This window comes from Centrocercus urophasianus, unplaced genomic scaffold, assembly GCF_019232065.1.
Source record: "Centrocercus urophasianus isolate 14NV4802_14NV808 unplaced genomic scaffold, USGS_Curo_1.0 seq_17, whole genome shotgun sequence".
Taxonomy (NCBI): domain Eukaryota; kingdom Metazoa; phylum Chordata; class Aves; order Galliformes; family Phasianidae; genus Centrocercus; species Centrocercus urophasianus.
The window spans coordinates 10808377-10829468 of NW_024884722.1; the positions used below are offsets into that span (position 1 = coordinate 10808377).

The 21092-nt window shown below is 39.5% G+C and overlaps 1 protein-coding gene across 1 annotated transcript in view; it reads right to left on the bottom strand.

Moving 5' to 3' along the window:
- Positions 1-21092, bottom strand: part of SORCS3 (sortilin related VPS10 domain containing receptor 3) — a 271115-nt gene that overhangs the window by 113169 nt on the left and 136854 nt on the right. Inside the window, 1 exon segment of the mRNA XM_042818330.1 lies at positions 18805-18963. Coding sequence (XP_042674264.1) covers positions 18805-18963 — 159 coding nt within the window.

A 21092-nucleotide genomic window follows, 5' to 3' on the forward strand; every position in this document is an offset into this window, starting at 1 on the left:
GCTCCTGCCATAGAAACCTTCATTTATTTCCGTAGACACTAAAAGTAGCCCACATTGACTAGTGCAGACAGAGATACCCCCACTGCAGATTGCACATTAGGTTCCTTGTGCCCACGTTGATTTGCTTGGTCCTCAATGTGGAAGCATGCAGAAGACTGAAAATTCAGTAGGAGATAGGGAAGTGCCAGCATAAAATAGCTTGGGTACACTTACCACAGCAAAAACTCTGGTGATGTCACATCTATTGCTTCTCAATCAACAGACTAAATAAATTCATAGAAATTTTATATTGATGTGCTCTCTTGCTCAAACATAGAAGAAGAATTAGGGCTTCAGGAACATATATAAAAAGCCAATATCCAAATAAAAACACTCTGTTGCAAATATTGGCACCAGACAGAGTGAGCAAGAACAGCTGGACTATATGTACTTACAAGAACAACTCATTTACTATGCACAAAATGATGTTTCCTTCCTCAAGACAATACATCCAGCTGATGATGGCATGATATATTCATACGAATCCAGCAGGGTGAAAGTCAGCCTAAGGTAATTACTGGGCAGCAGCTGACACACAGTAACATAATGGAAAAGGAGGGGGAGACCAGATCAGCCAGCCATGTGGTTAGAAGAGCACGATCCTGAGCAGTAGCTTGGATTGCTTATGGGAAAAGGTGGCTCTGACACCAGAATAGCACAAAAGCAAGCTAACACCTTCTCAGCCAGAAATGGTAGAAAATATATACAGAATGTGTGGAGGATTCCTGCCAAAAAAATCAAACTGGGACAGATGAAAAATAAAATCAGGTCAACATTTCTGTAGGAAATTGGACTGCTTGCAAGTGAGCTGCAAAAATTAACTCAGGAAACAAAGTCTGATGCAGAGTCTTAAATTCCCAAAAGGAAAAAGATCACAATTACTGGCAAAGATTTAAAGGCTCAGAAATTGAGAAAAAGTTCTTAACTATTCAGAAAATTGCAAGATGTGTTTTCCGTCCACACTGTGTTACAGATGAAATTACAAAAGGGGAAGAAGGGGCTATCATTAATATGTCAGAAAGTTCATTTCTAGAAGGAAAATGAGCTTTTCTGCAGGAAAAAGTCACAGTACTTTCCACTTTTATAGTACAGAACAGAGAAGCTCTGTCTAAAAGCAACTAAAGACTCACCATGTGGGGGAACGTATATAATAAACTCAAACTGCAAATTAAGTAGTAGGTACTTTAGAAGGAGAAACATTTTGAAATATCTTGGAACAATATTCTGTATAGAATAGGTGAATGATTCTCACTTCTCCCACTGCAGAGAAGCATCTGTTTTTCACCACTAAAACTAGACATAGGAATTAACTAATATGGCTGCCCTTACTTGGCAAAAGTAGATGAATAAAGGAGTCTGTACTGTCAGAGATAACTGCTCCACCAAGTAAAAGGACACCAGATATAATTACAGTTCTGTTACCTCTTATTTCTTTCATCTTTAAAATTGTATCCATCTCCGGTCACCAACTGTAAGACTGCTCCTGAAGATCAAATCCATCAAGCCAACATGCTCTGTTGAGTTTACCACTGACAAACCAAGCTGCCAAAATATTCTTTTTTATTTTGTTTCATTGTTTCACCATTTGAAAGTGGTGTCCTTTACATTCAGCTCCAGCTGAATCCCTGAGACAACCTCTATAACTTCTCATTCATGAGCTTTCATGAATGGAGGCATCTCCACAATATCAAGCAGAAACCATGAGACACGAAGGCTTCTGTCACATTCGAGCTGATGTCCAACTGAAGAATAACACCTGTTCTGTACCACCTTGCTTTGCTCGGGCTGCAGAGAAGATCAAAAACTGGGAAGTTCTTCAGCATGTTCAGAGAAGGCAAATGAGAACTTCTCATTCTCTTCTCTTGGCATAAGCTGTCCAGCAAAACATCCTTGTCAGCTCCGTGCTAAAAAAAAAAGCAATAAATATATCCTGCTTCCTGAGCCAAAACATCAGCAGCTGGAGGAGCAGAGTTTAGGTGAAAGAAATCTACCAGCATCATATTTATGGACTTTGTTTATGTAGAATTGTAAAAACTAGTAATTGCAATGAAAACAAATGGACCAGTTTATCTCTACACTTTGATTTCTTTTCCAGGTGATTAAGGGTTGCATGAAGACAACTCATTAGAGCCCCAGGCTTCACTCTAGCACGGAGCAATCAGACTTTGTTGGGCATGGATGAAGAATGCATACACAGAGTGCTGTGTACCCAAGACCCACCAGAGCTGCTCATTTTGCTATAGATGTTATACAGGAAAAGGCACAATGGAAACAGACTCTTTTGATGAGAATCTGGTCTAGAGAGAAATTAAATATTAGATGCATTTTTATCATCTCTCTTATACAGAAAAAAAAGTATCAGAAGATGGGTAGTTTTCTTCACGCTTCCAAGTCTTACACTGAAATATTTCACAAGCTGGCTGGCAAAAAATGGTTTTTAGGGAAAAAAAAAAAAAAAAAAAAAACAACCCAGACTACATCATTATAAAAAATTGGTCGGGGATCTTTTGTGCAAAGCCACAGAACTTTGGAAATCATAGAATTCTTGGGTTGGAAAAGACCTTAAGGATCATCAAGTCCAACCACAATGCTTAACTTCACGTTGTAATTGTACAGTTTGATCCAGACCCGGCTTATAAAGCAACCAGGTCATGCACCAATGTTACATTTTGTGGTTTTACAGTTAAATAAGTGCTTTCATCTGATGGGTCCACTCACAGTAGTTGAATTTGCTTAAAGCAGATGCTCAAAGCAAGACCTCCTCTCTGCTTCTCCCCTTCACTTTCAAGATAAGTGGTAAGTGGATTATGGTGGTAGAAAAAAATGTATCCTCAAAAACCTTCACATTGCAATTTCTCTTAAGCCTAATTGGTACTGAGTACACTCAGCCGAAAAAAAAAAATGCCATTTCTACTGAGAGCACAGCATATCTTTTGCTTTCCCACTGCATGACTGGTTTGCAGTGGAACAAGTAGTCCAGATACAACTTCAAGAGGAGTGATGACATAAATGTGTTACTAAAGACATTAAGGCATGCTTCGGTCCTGGGTGAAAAGAACCTCTCTCCTCTAATTACTTTCCCAGTCCCCAAAATGCTGGACCTGTCCATAACCAAGATGAAAAGCATATTTTCAGATTTTTTTTCTCTCTAACTGAAGAAAAGGATGAAAAATTGTGTTCATTTTGATCATTCAAAGTACATCTCAATCATTTATAAATAATTTAGTTTTAACAATGTGCAAAAGGTACTATAAATAGAAATGCCATTTTGAATGAGAGCTCACTTTTTTGACTGCTTTGCTACTCCATAATTCCTGCCGTTTCAAATACTCCAGAATTCCAAGTGCTCTTTCCACCCCAACTGGAAAATCTTATTTGCTTCAGGGACATCCACGCTGTACCTCTTTAGAAGCTCATTCAGTCTTTATATTCCAAAAGTCCAAGAATAAGAGGAACTGAATGGGAACCACATGTCTGATGGGAAGATTTTTCTTTTAAAGGTGCTTTATTTCATGATATATGCCTTTAATTAAAGCGTAAGCATCTGGGTACATTCACTGCTATTATAGACCAATCCTTCATGTTTATTAAACGTAATACTACAGCAGGGAAGGCAGTTGAGGCTCAGACATTAGCCTGAGCAAGACATAAAGCTACAGTCACACGTTTGACTCCTCCTTTCGTGATTCCTTTGAAACCCCTGCGGCACTTTCTGTAGGGTAACCTCCATATTTATGCATAAAACAAGATTTAATGAAAAGCTTTTTGTTTTTTTCCCCCCAAGATAGTGAGACGGATTTCATACCACCAAAATACCTTCCAAATTCTTAAGATTTTGCTGAGTTATTTCTTTTAGTGGAAAAAAACTATCATTGCTGGATATTAAGGAAAAGGGTTTGAATGGAATTTTATTCTGAGATGTAACTGTTGTTCACGTAAAAAAAATTCACATGGCTAGAAAGGAAGAAACATTAATCTGAGCTCAATCAAAAAGTGCCATTTTGGCAAAATTAGAGCAATGCATTTTGCTTGAGGTTAAACTGTGTGTTATTTAACACACATCCCGCCAGCCAATTCAGCTTCACTTTTCCTTCCATTTGCATTTTCACAGGTCAAAGATGTTACTCAGCGTAGGGCTCATCACCCCACAGTCACTGAGCCGAGATGCACCTGACACTGCCTGACACACACACACACACACAAAGAGTCAAATAAAACTGTTCTCCTTGCTGAGACTATCACCTCCTTGGCAGCAATCACACAGAACAGAAAATAAAGTTATACTATTTGGAAGCTCTAGTTAATCCTGCTCTGATCCTACCTTTCTCCACTGCCAGAAACCACTGCCTCCTTCCTGCAAGCACACACGATATCAAAGCTGTGAAGCTCGAGGGGTTTACTCTGCCCAGTGACATTAGTACATCAGCCCAGATGTGCATTCACAACAGCTAAGCACTCTGCTCTCTTTGGCATGGGTTTCACTCTGTCTGAGGCAAAGTAGCACACACTAAGAAATGCATCGTAAGTACAGGTGCCCAACAACTTGGAGGGAAATCAGACAAAAGTAATAGAAAGTGACCCAAGGAGATAGATTCCAAGAAGAATTGAATGCACAGTTTCTCCAAAGATTGGAAAAAGGAAATGCAGAATTGCCTATCCATATGTAAACGGCTTAACACCAAGCAAATGGGAAACTCTGACAGGATTTAAACTAAATTACTCAGAAAAAGAGGTAAAATTAAGAAGTTAATATAAAGAACAGGCTGGTATGAATGAAAACGCAAAGACTCATATTACCAAGCCTTAGAGAACATTCCTAGATAGAGTTCCCAGAATTGCAAACACTAATTTTTAATAATTTCCTTTCCAGTTTATAGCTAGTTTTACTACTTCAAATGACAATACAGTCTGCAAAGGGACAAGAGAGACATATTCTCCCCTCTGCCTGTTAGAAGTACTATAAGCCAGGAAGGATGGCACAACAATATCTCCCTCCACTCCCTCCAGCTACATTCTGCTGGTTGGGCCTTATAGCATGCACCTACAGACAGCTACAGGACACTGTGCTATGCCTTTTGGTCATGGATATGTGCTAGGTGCAATCCAAGAAGGTTTCTGGGAAACTACAACGAATGAATGGTCACTATCTAGGAGATGTACAGGTCCTGCACTGGGACCTTACTTTTATGTAAAATTCTGGTCTCCCGCACGCATCCTGGCCTTGATCCCATGCAGTATAGTGAGCAGAGCAAAGCCCACTATAGCCAATGGCAGACTGGTGCCCCTCAAAACTGGACACAAACGCTGCTTGTAGGTCAACTATAACTGTGAAACAACTTCTATGAGTAAAAATGCTATAAAAGGTAGAAAACTAGCTTTTCATCGTGCTGAAGGTGCAGGTTTAGTCCAACAACTACCATCTTCTACTCAAACATCCCAGCTCTTGCACCAACTTCTACAATTCATCTAGGCCTTCTTTATTACCTCGTGCTTATCATATCTCATCCAGGAAAACTAAAATTTAAGATGGAACGGCCATTAAGTCTTGCTTTGTTGAATGCCTCAAGTGCCAAAGCAATCTTTTTTCTACGAGTTTGAATAAATTACATAATAAAGAAACAGTTCCTCAGCTTCACCCTCCTTCTACCCTATCAGCTCTGTTCTCTGCCAGCTGCTTTGCTGGCTTGGAAATGTTCTTAAGTGTTCTTCTCAATGTAGCACTCTTAAAATGTGGTGGAGAAATTCTTCTTTATACCCTAAACATTCTTCCTTATACCCAGTCTCATAGAAAACAAGAGACAGTGTCCCTCCTGGGCTCCACAGTGCTTCAGTTCATCCTCATCCAAACACGCAGAGCTGGATAAGTATCACCCATGCAGAAGCATGAAGGGCAGCATAGAGATGTTTACAGGAGGAACCCAAATGAACAGCATCACTGCAAATGTCAACCACCATCAGGAACAATTTAGCCTGACAGCTGTAGCTGAAACTGTCACTGCACCAAGGCATCACTGCCAGAAAAATCACCAAATGAGAAACTTGCATGTTTCAGGGATCTCCTAGGGCTATTGGGCATACACCATTTACACTGTCATCCCTGATTCATCCATCATCCAGTTCCTGCAATCATACAGTGGAAAAATGTACCTTTCAAATGAGTGAATCTGCAATGGCAAATCATACAACAAAAAGGATGTTTCTAATTAACGTCTTTTATGTGACTATACTTAAACACAACCCCACTTATTTCAAACTCTAGGTACCTTCAATCTACTTCATAGAGCAGGGGCATGAAGGGGGGCATGGAAAGCAAGCCTGATCCAAGCCAACAAGCATAGTCTACAATGAGTTAATCAATATAGAGAAACATTAACTCCTGAAGGTAGCCAGACTTCTCAGTGATTGTACAGTATAATTCTTAGAATAAGGGAAAGCTGCAGAGAAAGAACAAAGCAGCCTTCTCCATGCTGTCAATAGATAAAAACACAGGTCACCTAGATAGGGAACAGCAGACTTGATTTTGCAGCAGGCCTCTTTCATGTTTGTCACACCCATGCCGCTGGGTATGCATGCGTAGATCTTGTGGACTTACACTGAGATCTAGGGAAATCAACTGGCCTGCAGCAAGAGCTGTAAGAGGACAAAACTAGAGTCCTAACTTGGCAACAAAACTTTTGATTACACTATTGTGCTCCTACTATATGGCAGGAAAGCCCCCTTGGGTACACTGTATTCTGCTAACGCATTATTTGTACGTGCTGTTTTCTCTTCAACACTGCAAATATAAAAATGTGCCAAATTTGGATGGTTTATGATGACTGAATTTCTGGCAAAAAATGAGATGCCCAAGATAGGAGGCTGTGGGTAGAATTAGGTTTTCTTCCTTTGCTGTAAAGAAACCCAAGAATTTTCTACAAAGCTTTGAGTTTTATTGCTTGTTTTGTTTTTACCATTTGTCCTTTTCCCAAAAATTTCATTCCTCATTTTGGTCCCCCAGCTCCTCCTTTTATCACACCCACTACACTTTAGATGTACCAAAATATTACTGCAACATGCCCTAACTTTCATTTTATAGCCACCCATGGTCCTATAAAAATCAATTGAACACAAACCCAAAGAATTTTATTATAGAGGAAGAACATCTTGTAAGTGCCACAAAACTGCTGTGGGGCTTCTACTGCAGAAGTCCAAACTTGCACACAGATATGCACACCTGCTAATAAGCAATCCATTACTCTTCCCCCAGACAACGTATGTGGAAGACCAGGTTCAAACGCAGACCAAAATGGAACTGAAGATAAGCAACATTTGCAGTGATGAATAAAGAGCTCTCTTTCAAGAGTAAATGGACCACAGCAGAATAATGCTGGAATCAGATTATGGAAATCTTGGCCTTTTCTTGTTTATTTGTTTTTCTTTAGAGATAGAACTTCTAGTCTTCGTAACAAGAAAATATTTGAAAAATATCATTTCCAACCTGTCCTTAGTCACAGAAGCATCAGAAGAAACCTAAGAGATGACAACCAGAATTACTCAAACACGTTCCAGATTTTTTTCTGCCCAATTTGATACCAGTTCATGACTTCTAAGATCCTGGGATTAGTAACCCTGAGGTGCTAAACCAGAAAATCCATGTACTGGTCTACTTTTTCACCACAACAAACACAAAAAGCTGACACCCACACTGCATTACCAATGACAGCATGTGACTTTGAAACAACCCTGTTCACTGAGGGTCAAAAGACTTCAGGCTGTGCCCCTGGCAAGTTTATGCTCCAGAATAGCTCTGGTTACATTCAGCTACTAACAGAAGGGAAAAAATACCAGCCAAGATGAATTTCCATATATCAAGCTTCAGCAATGGAAACAAATAGTCTCCTTTGCATAAGCAACAGCTTAACACACAGGCAGATGAGCCCACCAGGGACTCCGGATCTCTCAGCAGACTGATTTTTTGGAAAAAAACCTGCACACTGAAAGGAGTAAACTACATTTATCTTGTTTTCTCTAGGGAACAGAATACAATGCAAGTTTTCAGGCCAGATCTTCCAGACTTACATCAGTATTTTCCTGCTAAAAATCAATGGACCCATATTCAATTTCAGCTGCTACATATGTGACTGCATGCGTCTTTTGTAAACCAGCTCAGGTGTGCTATTAGATCAGGTCATGGTCCATTTATCTGCTGAAACCAAACACTGGAGGCAGAGATGGTTTGGAGTGATTCACTAAGAGGAGAGAGACAGAGAAATCTATTTGTGAAGAAAAATCTAAAACAGAACTGGGGCCACATACCAGCTTCCAGTATTACAGAGATCTGCTTCACACAATAGCCACTAAATTGTTTGAAATGAAATGTGTGAGCTTTTTAGTATACTGCTGTGCTACTACATAAACAAAGGGCCCTCTCTGCCCTGTGGTACATTTACAATTACAGCATCTGCTGGCATGAAATTCCCACACAGAGCTCTTATCCGAGCTGTGTTGGAAATTCCACCAGTCTAGGAAGCCTGGGGAGAAATGAGGTTGCAAGAGGGACTCCTACAACTTTCCAGAGGGTCATCCATGCCAGTGGAAAGGAAAACAACATGATTTAGGAAACTTGGGTAAATTCACAGCTGCTAATTGTTATCTGGCTGAGCTTCCACAACTCACTACACCTTCCTGTTCTTTATTATCGCTCTAAATTTCTCATTACCTCACCTACTGTACCTCTGTATTGGCAATGATAAGGCTGTATCTCCTGAGCCATTCAAGCTTCCTTCTCCTGACAGTGGAAGGCAACATAACATGGGCAGGACAGTGATAACACAGGCAACTCCTGGGTAAACCAGATGATTCTTTCTGGTCATGGGATGAAGGGAGCTGCTAAGGACTGCATGGTGCAATACTCACCAGGGCATCCCAGGGTTTAGTAAATCCAGTTGCACTTCAGAGAAGAGTGGTAGAGAGGAAATGTCAGCTCCTGCCTATGAACTTTTTGTGGAGTTTGTTTTGTTGGCTGTCAGATATGCACCTGCCATCTCTGTAAACAGACTCACAGAAGATAGTAATACAGATAAGATACAGTAAGAGTGTTCTGTTAAATGAATGTGCCATGCCCAGCAGCAAAGAACAAGGCAGGTACTACCATCATAGCAATGGACTCTCAAAAGAAATAAAATCAGAGATTTCTGTGTGCTCTAAGGTCAACTTGTACGATCTGATGGCTAAGCTAGGCCCTGTGCAACCGTATCAGCTTTTAAATCAATTGTGACTTAGAAGTACTATAGCAGCTAGAAGCAAAGTAGTAGGAAGGACTTTGTTTCTCAATACTGCTAACTACAGCCAAGGCTCTGCACTGGGCTCAAGACTGTATATATAGTAATGGTTCCCATCATTGGACAGTTCACTTAACCCCTTCCCCCAGTACTAACATTGTTCTACAAATATGCTAAGGGTTCAGCAGCTGTTAATAAGAAGCAGAAACAGCCCTGAGTTAGAGATAAAAGTGAGAGCAAAGGAAAGCCTGCTACTCCCACTCCTGACTGTAAGGTTCCTAGTCAGGCACATAGAAATGCACCCTAACAGACTGCCCCATTTCTTGGTCAGTGATCATGTAGAAAATAACCATGTACAGGTGCATGCATGGTGGGGACACCAGCTTCTCCCCTCAGCATAATTCATTCAGCTAAACAAGCAAGGGCACTGGTCTATCCTATCCCGGTCATCCATCTTGGATGACATTAAAAATGAAAGTATTGTCTTGATTAAGTGGCCCACTTTCATCCTAATGTGCAACGCTTCTAAATAGAGAGGTCTAGTATTGTCAAGGCAATGTGCAAATACTAATTAATGCCACCATTATCCAGACAGAAAGAATCGTCCCTGTTGGGCAGACTTCCCATAGTTCTCAGTCATCTGAATCACTGACAGTAAAAGGAGCTTCTGGGCCCCTGATACTTCTTGGTAACACATGACACTTCCCGTTTAAAAAAACATAACAGCTTTTCAACTGTCACCTGCAAGAAAGCACACTTGGTTGGAGGGAATTAAATGGCGTCCCTCTGTATTCAATTCTACATGCCTCTGGTCATGCTTTCAGTTGCTCCCAGATGCATCTTCCCCCAGGCTATGGCTTTAATGTCCTGAACTGTTAAAGAAACATGAGAGTATAGCAAAATCCATGAGAGAGAAACTACTTAAAATGCCAACACTAAAAGCCCTTATGCCCAAGTTACTTGTATGTCTTTGCAGGCTCTTTGCAATAGCAGAAGACTGTCTTTATAACCACTTCACACCCTAATTTGTAAAGGCGGACTCATTTACTGGCATTAATCCAGGAAAGCACTTATGCAAACCTCTTAAAGGTAGGTCCAAGCTAAAGCATTTGACTGCTCTGACATCAGGCAGGATTACCTTTTTTAATACTGAATTCTACATTTTATAGGTAGTGCTATTCAAAGTGACATTTTGATGACAATTCACAGAAGTCAGTGTTCATTCTCACAAGCAGATTTCTTTCTAGTATTTTTGATAAAATTGATCTTCTTGTTCCTGGGTCTAGAATAGTCAATAGCACTTCTAAACTCCAGCATCACAGTGAGTTATTTCAGCGACAGAAAAGGACACCAGACTAAAGGTTTCCATGGTCAGCATCAGCAGACATTTAAATGGAATCAACAGTTGAATTGTGCTCTTTCTGCAGCTGGAAGTAATATCTCTAATTGCACTCCATGAATTTTAGAGGAGACTTATCGGTGCCACCACACCAGGCAAAAATAGGAAAAAATAAAAGGAAAAAAAATAAAGGTCAGGGAAACCTGACTGGATTCATCTAATTCCACTGAAGCAGTCTAGTAGGTAAGCTATACCTACACAAATTAATCCCAGTATAGAGGAACAAAAGACTGAGAATATCATCATTATTTCCATGTATTGTTTGCTCCCTCCTCCAACGAAGGAGATCAGCATATTCCATAGGCATAATAGCAGAAACTGGAAAACTCAACTTTTTTTGCTTTGTTCATATTGGAATCGTATCCCATGTAACCCAGACATCTGGGTTGATTTCATATCCCTTCATCTCAGATATCTATATGACAAATATTTCTATCCGAGCAATACAAAGTTACTTCCCTGACAGTCAGATGAATTCTAGCCTATACAATATGGCCTAAGGTACCATATTCTAAAATAGTCACCTACATTTGGTCCCAAAAATCAATAAACACTATCCAGTAGATCACCAACTACTGCACACAGCCCTGGCACCCAATTCACGTGTACATTGCTACATTTTAGATCCCTACAGTAAGGTAAAATAAATCATATTCTGATGTTCTTATTTTTCTACCTACTCCATTACCTCGTATTTATTCCCATCTGCTGTATTTATAGCCACCCTTGCCACACTTAGGCTTCAGATAAAATCAATATACTGTTATGATTTATCATTGTCCAGAAATAAAACACGGGATCCTTCTTTTACACAATAAACTGGGTTCCTTCAGCAGCAGAGCACATTTAAGCATCGAATGTGTCTCACTCCATTTATCTCTATATTTTCCTTTTCAAAGTAAAACCTGTTCATGAAGTATCTATAACATAAATAAAAAGCAATAAGAAAGTCTGTTCTGGCTAAATCAAGTTTCATGAGCAGTTACTTTCTTTTCACCACCACAAATCATCACAAGCCCAAAGTTCACTATTTCACTAGGACAAAATTCACTGAGCATTTCTGAAGTGGAGCCAACATTGCATAATTTAATTTCTCATCTCCTATTAAAACTGCCAGGCTTACCATACTCAGAGTGAAAAATGAAGACTCATACATCTTCTTTCTGACAGTAATGCCCATCAGTGCTTCAAACGCAAACAATTGTAACATTTGACTTTATAAAAATTACCTGGTGCACCAACATCACTTAATTAAATCATTTAAAAACTACTTTTGTTACATTTAATGAATGATATATTATACTGCAATGAAACACGCAGCAATACAAATACTTCACAATGCTAACAATTAAGGCTCACTTCACTTACAGCAATTGACAACACAAGTGCTCCTCATTTCATTCAGTTTGTGCATTCCAAATGAACTGGTTAGCAAAAAGGGTGCTTCTTTGCTAATGAGTTTTGTAATCAAGGCATCTATTTTAATTTCAAATTGGCTAGATTGGGGAAAATTGCTCAACTAAATGACTGGTTCTAATTAGGATTATAAAAATATTCATCATGCAGTAGAATTAGTGCAAGGTCTTGATTTCCCTAAATTTGCATATAGCTTTGGTTTAAGAGTGGAAAAAAAACCTGATAAATTGTCTTCCTTCTAATGAATTGAACAAATACTATATCTGTTTTAGTCTCCTTTCATTTAAAGGCACTGATACATATTCATGATTTGTAAATGAAGTTAAGTGATTTCAATTCTTCAGTTCATCACCATATTGAAGAGACTTCTGCAAATTGCCTTTAAATATTCCCAATCTCAAGGGTTTAGTGCCTTAAAAGAAAAAGAAAAAAAAAAAAAAAAAAGAAAAGAAAGAAAATAAAAGAAAAAGAGAAAAAGAAAAAGAAAGAAGAAAGAAGAAGAAAAAGAAAAAAGGAAACCTAACTAACATTTCAGTTTATCTGTTTGATGGAGTTCTGCCTGCCTGGAAGAGCTGCTGGCAGGTGTCTTGTCCAGCAAAGGACACACAATGCGTTTGTAGAACCTGACGTTGTCAGAAGAGCATTCAAAAGGCAAAGAGATAAAAGGCGTATTTGTGGTTAAGTCATGGGAACAGGACTCAATCTGGATTCAGTCTCTGACTTTGTTACAACCCTCAGTAGTAGTTAGGCAATGAAACACTTTAATGACCTGTGCCTGAATACACTATAGATACTCTGGGGACAACGCTTTGTCTGTCAGCTTTATGTTTAATTGCAAGTTCTCTGGGGCAGGGATTGCTTTACTGTGAATGCGTAATACAATGGATCAGTCAGCACAGTAGGAATTTCTAAGAGCAGTTACTGTAACACGACTTGTATTAACTATGTAACACTAAGTGTTAGTTGACAGAAGAGTCACATACATTATTTCATTCCTCAGTAAGATAGGCCTGTAGGAGTAATTGTTATTATGGCAGCTTCCTCAATTCCTTTCCCCTTTGGGTGAAGAGAAGAATGCGGTAGGTGTGCCTCCAGCTTCACTCTGCAGAGTGCTCAAATACCAGTGTGATTGGTACAGTATAAATTGGAAAGCTGAGCATTGTATCCACAGGACTGGAACCATAGCCATCATGCTCTTCAGTTGTCAATGAGCCATGATGAGAAATTAGCCCCAGTGTGTTCTCTCACATCATACAGTGAAATCGTGATTCTAACGGGAGAGTTCACGCAAGAGCAGAGAGAGCTTATTTTCCTTGTTAAATATAACATTCACATCTTGCTAAGAAAAGCTGAGTTATGCCCAAGAGGATCAGTTTCAAGCCATTGCTGATAAAAGGAGAGGTAGCTCTCACCTCTGACAACCATAATTACATCTACATTTCAGTGCTGGGATTGCTGCCGAGGACCAGGTGACAGTTGTGGGTGCCTGCTGATTTATATTACACTGACATTTGGTACAGCCACCAGCCCAGATTTCTTCATCATCTCTACACCTCAGTTCCCGAGGAAAGAAAATGTGAAGAGTTTGATCTGGAGTCACATCTGATGTTGGACATGCAGCAGCACAGACAGCTCAATCTCAGTGTGCAACTGTTAGCCTAGAAACACATTTCAGCTTCAAGTGCAATATTCTCCCCTGAACACAACCCTGAGGTCTCCTAAGATGAAGAGTCGGGGCATCCTCTGGAAATAAAGCAGAATATAGCTCCCAAACCCCTGTGCCAGTGAAGCTGAGCTGAGCAGATGGAGCAGAAGCTAAGCCCCAAACCCTGCAGTGCAGGCTTCTGAGGGACAAGGACTGAGGGTCCCTTAAAGGGACTGAGGGCTTTCTTCACGTCCCAGCTCAGTAATTTACTACAACAGGGAAAGAGGAGATGAGAAACTGTCTCATTCTCAATGTGGGTATACATATAAAAATATATTTCTTTATATAACTCCACAAAGCAGAAAGCCTGGAACAAGGTGCCTAAACTTCCTCTCAGCAAGTTGCATTAAATTTCTGGCAAAAACAAAGAGACAAATAAAACCCCCTTAGCTGTCCCACATTTTATCTGGAGCCTGGGCTCAAACTCCAGGGGAGAATTTCACCTAGCAGCAGGGAGGCACTGCCTTAGTGGCTCTATGTTTGTATGTCTGGGCAATTAAAACTCTCCCACATAATGCCAGCATTATCTGTGATCCTTTTTGATAGATTCAGCACCATCTAATCCAGATAGTCAGGGCTCTAACATGCACCACATCTAATTTTTTAGATCATAACTTGCCAGATGTCTTCAGTATTTGACATCTCCCCAGCCAGACTGATATTGTCTGCCAGGTGCAATTTGTTGATACAGCAAAGCGTTATCTTACCCGTGTTATTTATCATCTCATTCAAAGTGATATAAAGACACCCACTTTCTTTCATTCACTTCCTCCTGAAGATTAAACACTATGGAGCAATAAGTTGCTTGCCTAACTCCTTGTTTATCTAATTCTCTCAAACAGGGAATTTCATGTGGTGTGGCATTGAACTAGGCAGTCTCCCACCTATTCCCAATAGGCTCACAATCACAATTAAGCATTTTGGCCTGAACAAGACAGAGAGAACTGTATCTCTTTGCAGTTGTATCTTAACAATAATGATTTGAAACATTTTAAATTTCTCTCTAAATCCCCAGTACTATTTCTCTCTCTTTAAAAATTCCTTTAACACATTTATGCATGAGGGCTGTGCAAGCCACTCTGAAAGAAATGTCAGAGCCACTGTGAGTTCAATTTCCTGAAACTAGAAACTCCTCTGCCTGTTACCACCTCCAGATTCATTCCCCAGAAAGGAAATGTGTGAGGTTAGAATTAATTGATACCTTCAATAGGTGAAACAAACTGCACAGCATTTGAAATCCTAGTATTAGAAACGTAAATTGCTTTTCATCAAGAGATGATACGAGAAGAACAACATGGCCTGGCCAAATTCTTAAAAAGTAAGGTAGAGGAGTAATTAGATTCCACACAACATAGGGTAAATGTGTAACAACCCTTCAAAAGGGTCACAAAGTTCTGTATTATTCCACATATTCATTAGTATTATATTATATTAGTATTAGTATTTTAGACTAGTGAATACACTTTCAAAACTGGCAGAAAACATCAATTTGGAAGGGACAGTACATCTGTTAGAGAAATGAACTCAAAATGTGTTGGGTTTTATTTGGTTGGTTGGGTTTTATCAACTAGAGAAATAGTCTAATGTTGTTGTCAAATATGCAAAGGTTAGCTAAAACTAGGGAGGTATGCTTAGGACAAAGAACAGATTTCAAAAGTTTTGACAGAGCTGTCAGTGAGAAAACATCAGGAAAATATTCTAGTGGGAAAGTCCAAAATATTGAGCAATTTTACTTCACACAAAAGCATTGTTTCCTATTTTAACACACAAAATAATTTTAAAATCTAATCTAAACAGTGATCCAACAGATTGTAGGGCACCAGCTGTAGATTTTTCATTATGTTATAGAGAACAACTTACTCAGGGAAACGTATTTTCAGGTTCATTCTTTTGAATTTCTAAGTTTACCAAAGCTTCCTTACAACAACATATTACTTCAAATTGAAAGAAAATAAAGCTAATATTAATTTGAAAGTTATCTCTAGGCTGAGAAGTGAAATGAAATTTGCAAACTTGTTTACACATTCGAGAGAGGATGGATTAGTTCCTCCCTTAGCGATTCCTAATGTCGGGAGTCAAATTGTATTTGGTGAATTTTCAGATTTGTTTGGTGTGTTTTAACTCTGCCTCAAAAGCAATCATTATAAATACATTTTAAAGGTCAAGCACACTTCTAAAGCTTAGAGGAGGGAGGATTTTGTAGGAGTGCCTACAACACTGATCTCAAAGCAGTCCAGTGACTTTCACTGGCATCTTCCTGATCACACTCGGTGGATGAGCATTAGCTGCAGGTTCTAGGCTAATTATAAACTTCCTTTTTTTTTTTTTTTTTTTTTTTTAAATTCTCTGCATGTATTTAACTCAAAAGGTACCTATGGTTTTCTCAGGAAAGGGCTGCCCCTGGAAGTAAGAGGTATGCTTAAGAGCAGTTGTATTCACACCACCTGGGTTCACAAAGTAAGAAACCAAGCACAATCTAGTCTGTGCCAGCCAGGCAACAATTCAGTCCGGCAACTTCATGCTGCCTCACTTGATGCATCTTCCTGAATACTGAAGAAAAGTATCACGATTGGATTAGCATCATGTGTACCCAGCAGGTCAAGGGATGTTATTCTCACCCTCTACTCTGCCCTGGAGAGGCCATATCTTGAGTACTGTGTCCAGGTCTGCACTCTTCAGTTCAAGAAAGACTGGCAATTCCAGAGGTAGTCGAGCAGAGGGTCACGAAGATGACAAGGGGCTTGGAGCATCCCTTATGACAAAATGTTGAGATCTGTAGGACTGTTCCATCTGGAGAAGACTGAAGGGGGATCTTACCAATGCTTATAAATACCTAATGGGCAGGAGCCAAGTGGGCGGCACCAGGCTCTTTTCAGTGGTGCCTAATGAGAAGATAAGAGGCAATAGGCACAAGCCGCATCATAGAGAGTTCCATACAAGCAACAGGAAGAAGTTTTTTACTTTGAGGGTGATAGAGCACTGGAACAAAGTGCTCGGAGAGGTCTTAGAATCTCCTTCCCTGGAGATATTCAAAATCCATCTGACCACTTTCCTGTGTAAAGAACCTGCTTTAACAAAAGCTAAGACTGGATGATTTCCAGAGATCCCTTCCAACCCCTACAACTCTGTGTGAACATAAACGAATACAAAGACAAATGTAAAGACAAAGTGTGAACTTCATGTAGCTTCATTTCACTTTGACAGCCCTTCACCATCTTTGTGCTTTTACACTGTGGACAAATTTGTTCAGTTCGCAGGATAAAACACAAGCAACCCCCGGGATGTTCTAATTTGCACTTCATTTTTCTTCTCTCTCTTCTGAGCACATGAGAACAGCTGAGGTGAACTACACTCTCCAGATACGAATTACTTTGAAGGAGCAGGAGCAAAAATTCTCTCGAGCCATTAGTGCAGTAATTAACACCTTACAGGAAAGCATATGTATTTGAACACACATGCTTCGTATTTTGATTTATTTTTCCACTGGCTAATACGGAGGGGGAAAAAAAAAACCAAAACAACAAAACCACAGAGCACTGGAAATAGAAGTACAGTGTTAAAACCAAAGAGCAGATGCTTCACATTCACTACAGCTGGATCTCTTTGCAAACACATATCCAGCACATTATATATGGCTTCTCACATCCATGCATGCCTCACCAGCTGTCTGTTTCTTTCAGCACTGTCTTTATACAAACACCAATACCATTTAAAATCTTTACATCCAGTTTAAAAATGGCATCAAATCATTCCATGACATCAGACAAATAGACTGGTCGTTCTAGCTTCCTTCAAAATCCTGCTTACACTGAACATCTGAATGCAGAAAACTATTTGACATTTGACTAACTCCTTCTTACTGTAAGCATTTGATAGTATGAAAGGACTCTATTTGCAATAGCTCTGTGCTTGCAAATGTCACTCAAGCATCATCAGTAGCCCAGCAGCAAACCACCTGGTGCCTGCCACAGTATTCTGTTTACAAGGGGAGGGAAAGGTTACATTGGGAAGTACAGCACCAGTACATTATGTGATTGTATCCTCAATCTTTGGTAAAGATTTATAGTAGCCTTTCAAAGGAAGTACTGTCAAACAGGAAACACAAAGATTCAGGAGTTTTGCCCTATATCAAGGATGTGAGATTGTCTAATATAAAAGCCTGACAGATAGCTGTAAGAAGTGAAGGTCCCCCCCAAAACATGCACACATACTTGACAGATTAATGCAAAAAACTTAAATGGTCTCCTCAGCATGTTTGTACTTCTTTCCACAGTCTAAAGATGACAGAAAGTGAAAACAGAAAAGAAAAACTTGACAGGCTTTAAGCCTTCTAAAATTTGTAGCTTGATAATCTGGCCTATGCTGTAGCTTTGCACTGAAGTAGGGACTACTGTTCCAGAAGTGGAGCCACACTTACATGTCACACTGCACTCACATTGCTCAGCATCTCTCAAGATACATAAACACCATATCAGAGGAGACTAAGGTCAAAGAAGCAGACATAAGAGTTGTCTCCCTAACAAAAGCACTGTAAAGTGACTTAATAAGAGGCACAGCAGAATCCTTCATCTGTTGCTGCTCACTGATTTCCAGATTAATGAACTGCAGTTCGCAAGCAGAAAGCTTTGTACACAACAGCCAGCTGTTGTGAGCTGACTCGGTGCTCAATACTCACAGACAGCGCAGCTATCACTAAGAGCTACAAACAGTTTTTAGAACAGCTCCATATCTCATGCCAAACACATGAAAGAAGAGAAGAATCTATTACCACTACTGAAGTTTCCATACCATATCTTGATTGCCACACAACTCCTTTTAGCAAGCTGGTTTTGTCACTTGAGTGAGTTTTGAACATATCTAAACCTGCAAGGTGAGAGCACCAAAGGACATCATAATTTCTACACATTCTCTGGAAACATGTGGTTCTAGACACTATTTTAAGCACCTGGCTCAAGTACCGCTGAAACATGAAATCATTTGCTCACCTTTTGATCCAGACTGTAGGCCAGGATCCACTCCTCCTGCTTGGGGTGAAAGAGCAGACTTTGGATATAGAAGTTCAGACGGTACTTCTGGTATGTAGCTCCTTCATCAGAGCTGATGAGAATGCTGCTCTCAATGTCTGGATCACTGAGAAGCATGATCTAAAGAGGAAAATGGAAGGAATAATGTGTGAATGGAAAAGTAAAGCTGAACGTCATTTGACAGCTCTAATTCCTATTACTCATATTCAGAACGTCGTTCCACAGTGTAAAGGGCCTACAGGATTTCCCAAATAACTTGTGTTTTCTAAATGTTTGGTTTCTATCCTGTTTGGTGATTCATCCACTGGTGAGATTGCAATTTCATTTTTTTTTTGGTCCAAAAAAATCAGAAAGTCTAAGAATGAAAATGCCATTATGATATTACTTAGATAGAGCAACTTCGGAGAGCCACATCTGGCTCTTCCTGGACGCTTTTTTAGTCTATTGCTTCCCTCCAGAAATGAGGAAATTTCTCCCCAAAAGTAAACATGGAAGTCCTGAGGTTTCAGTCTCGTTACTTGGCAGTTCACAGAGCTACAGACAAGAGTATCACTTCATTGGAAATAGAATGACTATGTGGATCATCTGCTGGCACCTGAAATTAGTCCACAGGTGTGGGTGCAAGCATTGCTTCATGACCTTATACATCACACTTCCAATCCATATATTAAGAGAAATCATGTTTTCATTCATAAAACACATAATTTTCCCCAAGTACAGGAAAGTGTATGACCTCAATTTGTACAAGGAAAAAACACCTTTGCACTTTTGATTTTAATTAGAAAATTATTAGCGATATTTTAAAATGAGTTGATTCCACATTATCAGATGCCATGCTCTATGTAAATGTTATCAAGAAAAATGTTGTGGATACATTAGCACCATCTTATTAACATCTGGAGAAAATAAAATCCCATTAAAGCAAATGCCAACACCATAAAATAAAGGCAAACAGTGGGAAATAAATTAGAGCCATGCTAAACACAGCAGGTTATTGATACACTAGCTGAAACAAATATAGAAACTGATTTTCAGCAGGAAAACAGATTCAGGAGCAGCCATTTCTAGATAGCTGTGAAATGATCAGCTAAATGAAAATGTAACAAAACTGCCTTGGATTGCATGTCCAAATAAACTCTTCTCATCCAATTTCAAGACTATGAACTTTAGATGCATGAATTTTGACAGCAATTATTACAGAAGTTAGCTAAAAGGAATATCAAAATCCTTGGTCTGTTGGACCCTGATCAAGCAAAATAAATAAATAAATAAATAAATCAGGGTTTAACTACAAATAGCTCATTAACTCTATGAAGTCACCAAGGAAATGAATATAATGCAAATCGTTTCTGATCCTTTCCATTAAGAAAAGCGCCTTTTAATCTAGAGCTGGAAGTTGTCCTAAGATGAAGCCACCTGTACGAATCCAGCTTGAGTTCACAGATCCTTCGGCACCTCTCATATTAGCAACTAGAAGCCTCACAAAGCAATCCCCACCTGCTCCCAGAGAACTGAAAATTGCTTTTGCAGAATGGAAGGCCCTAAGACTGCCAGCACAAGAAGTTATTCCAGGGAGTTGCTGCAATTAAAGAGAGGATAGTTTGGGAATAAAGATTTTTTCCACCTGATATCACAAAGATACAAAGCTAATAACGAAGATTAAAAGGTCACTATTAGCTGTCCTATGCTCCTTATTTGAGGACAGAATTCTTAATTGCACAGACCTGACGTAGTAAAGATGCAAAACATCCACTCCGCCCTTTCACACGTGATCCTCAACACACAGTTGGGAACTTCAAGAAATTGGTCAGATGAAGTGAAAAAAGCAATTTTTCCACTAGATGGAATAAACTGTTTGATTTTGTTAACCCTGGAAGCATAATAGTGGTTGCAAGATCACGCAATAAAACCTCTCAGCTAGGAAAATTAACAGTCAACCTTATTGGAAGATTAAAGGGAAAGCTAAAATAGATTAACAGATCTTGTTGCAAGTGCCATCGCATTAGTCACAAGCCATCCTCAGTCAGTGCTCGATATCAACACAGCAAAAATACTCCTCCAATGTTTCCAAATGGAAAATGGAATGACAACACACACAACAACCCTGTTAGCACTCATTCTTCCAGGAAAAAGCTGATTAAACACAAAGCAGGAGGTTCAAAGTGAGAAATAAAAGGCCACTGCTGCGAAGCAAGGACAGGTTCACAATTTTGTTCAAGAGAGTTGTGGCAAACAAGATTTGGCTTTAC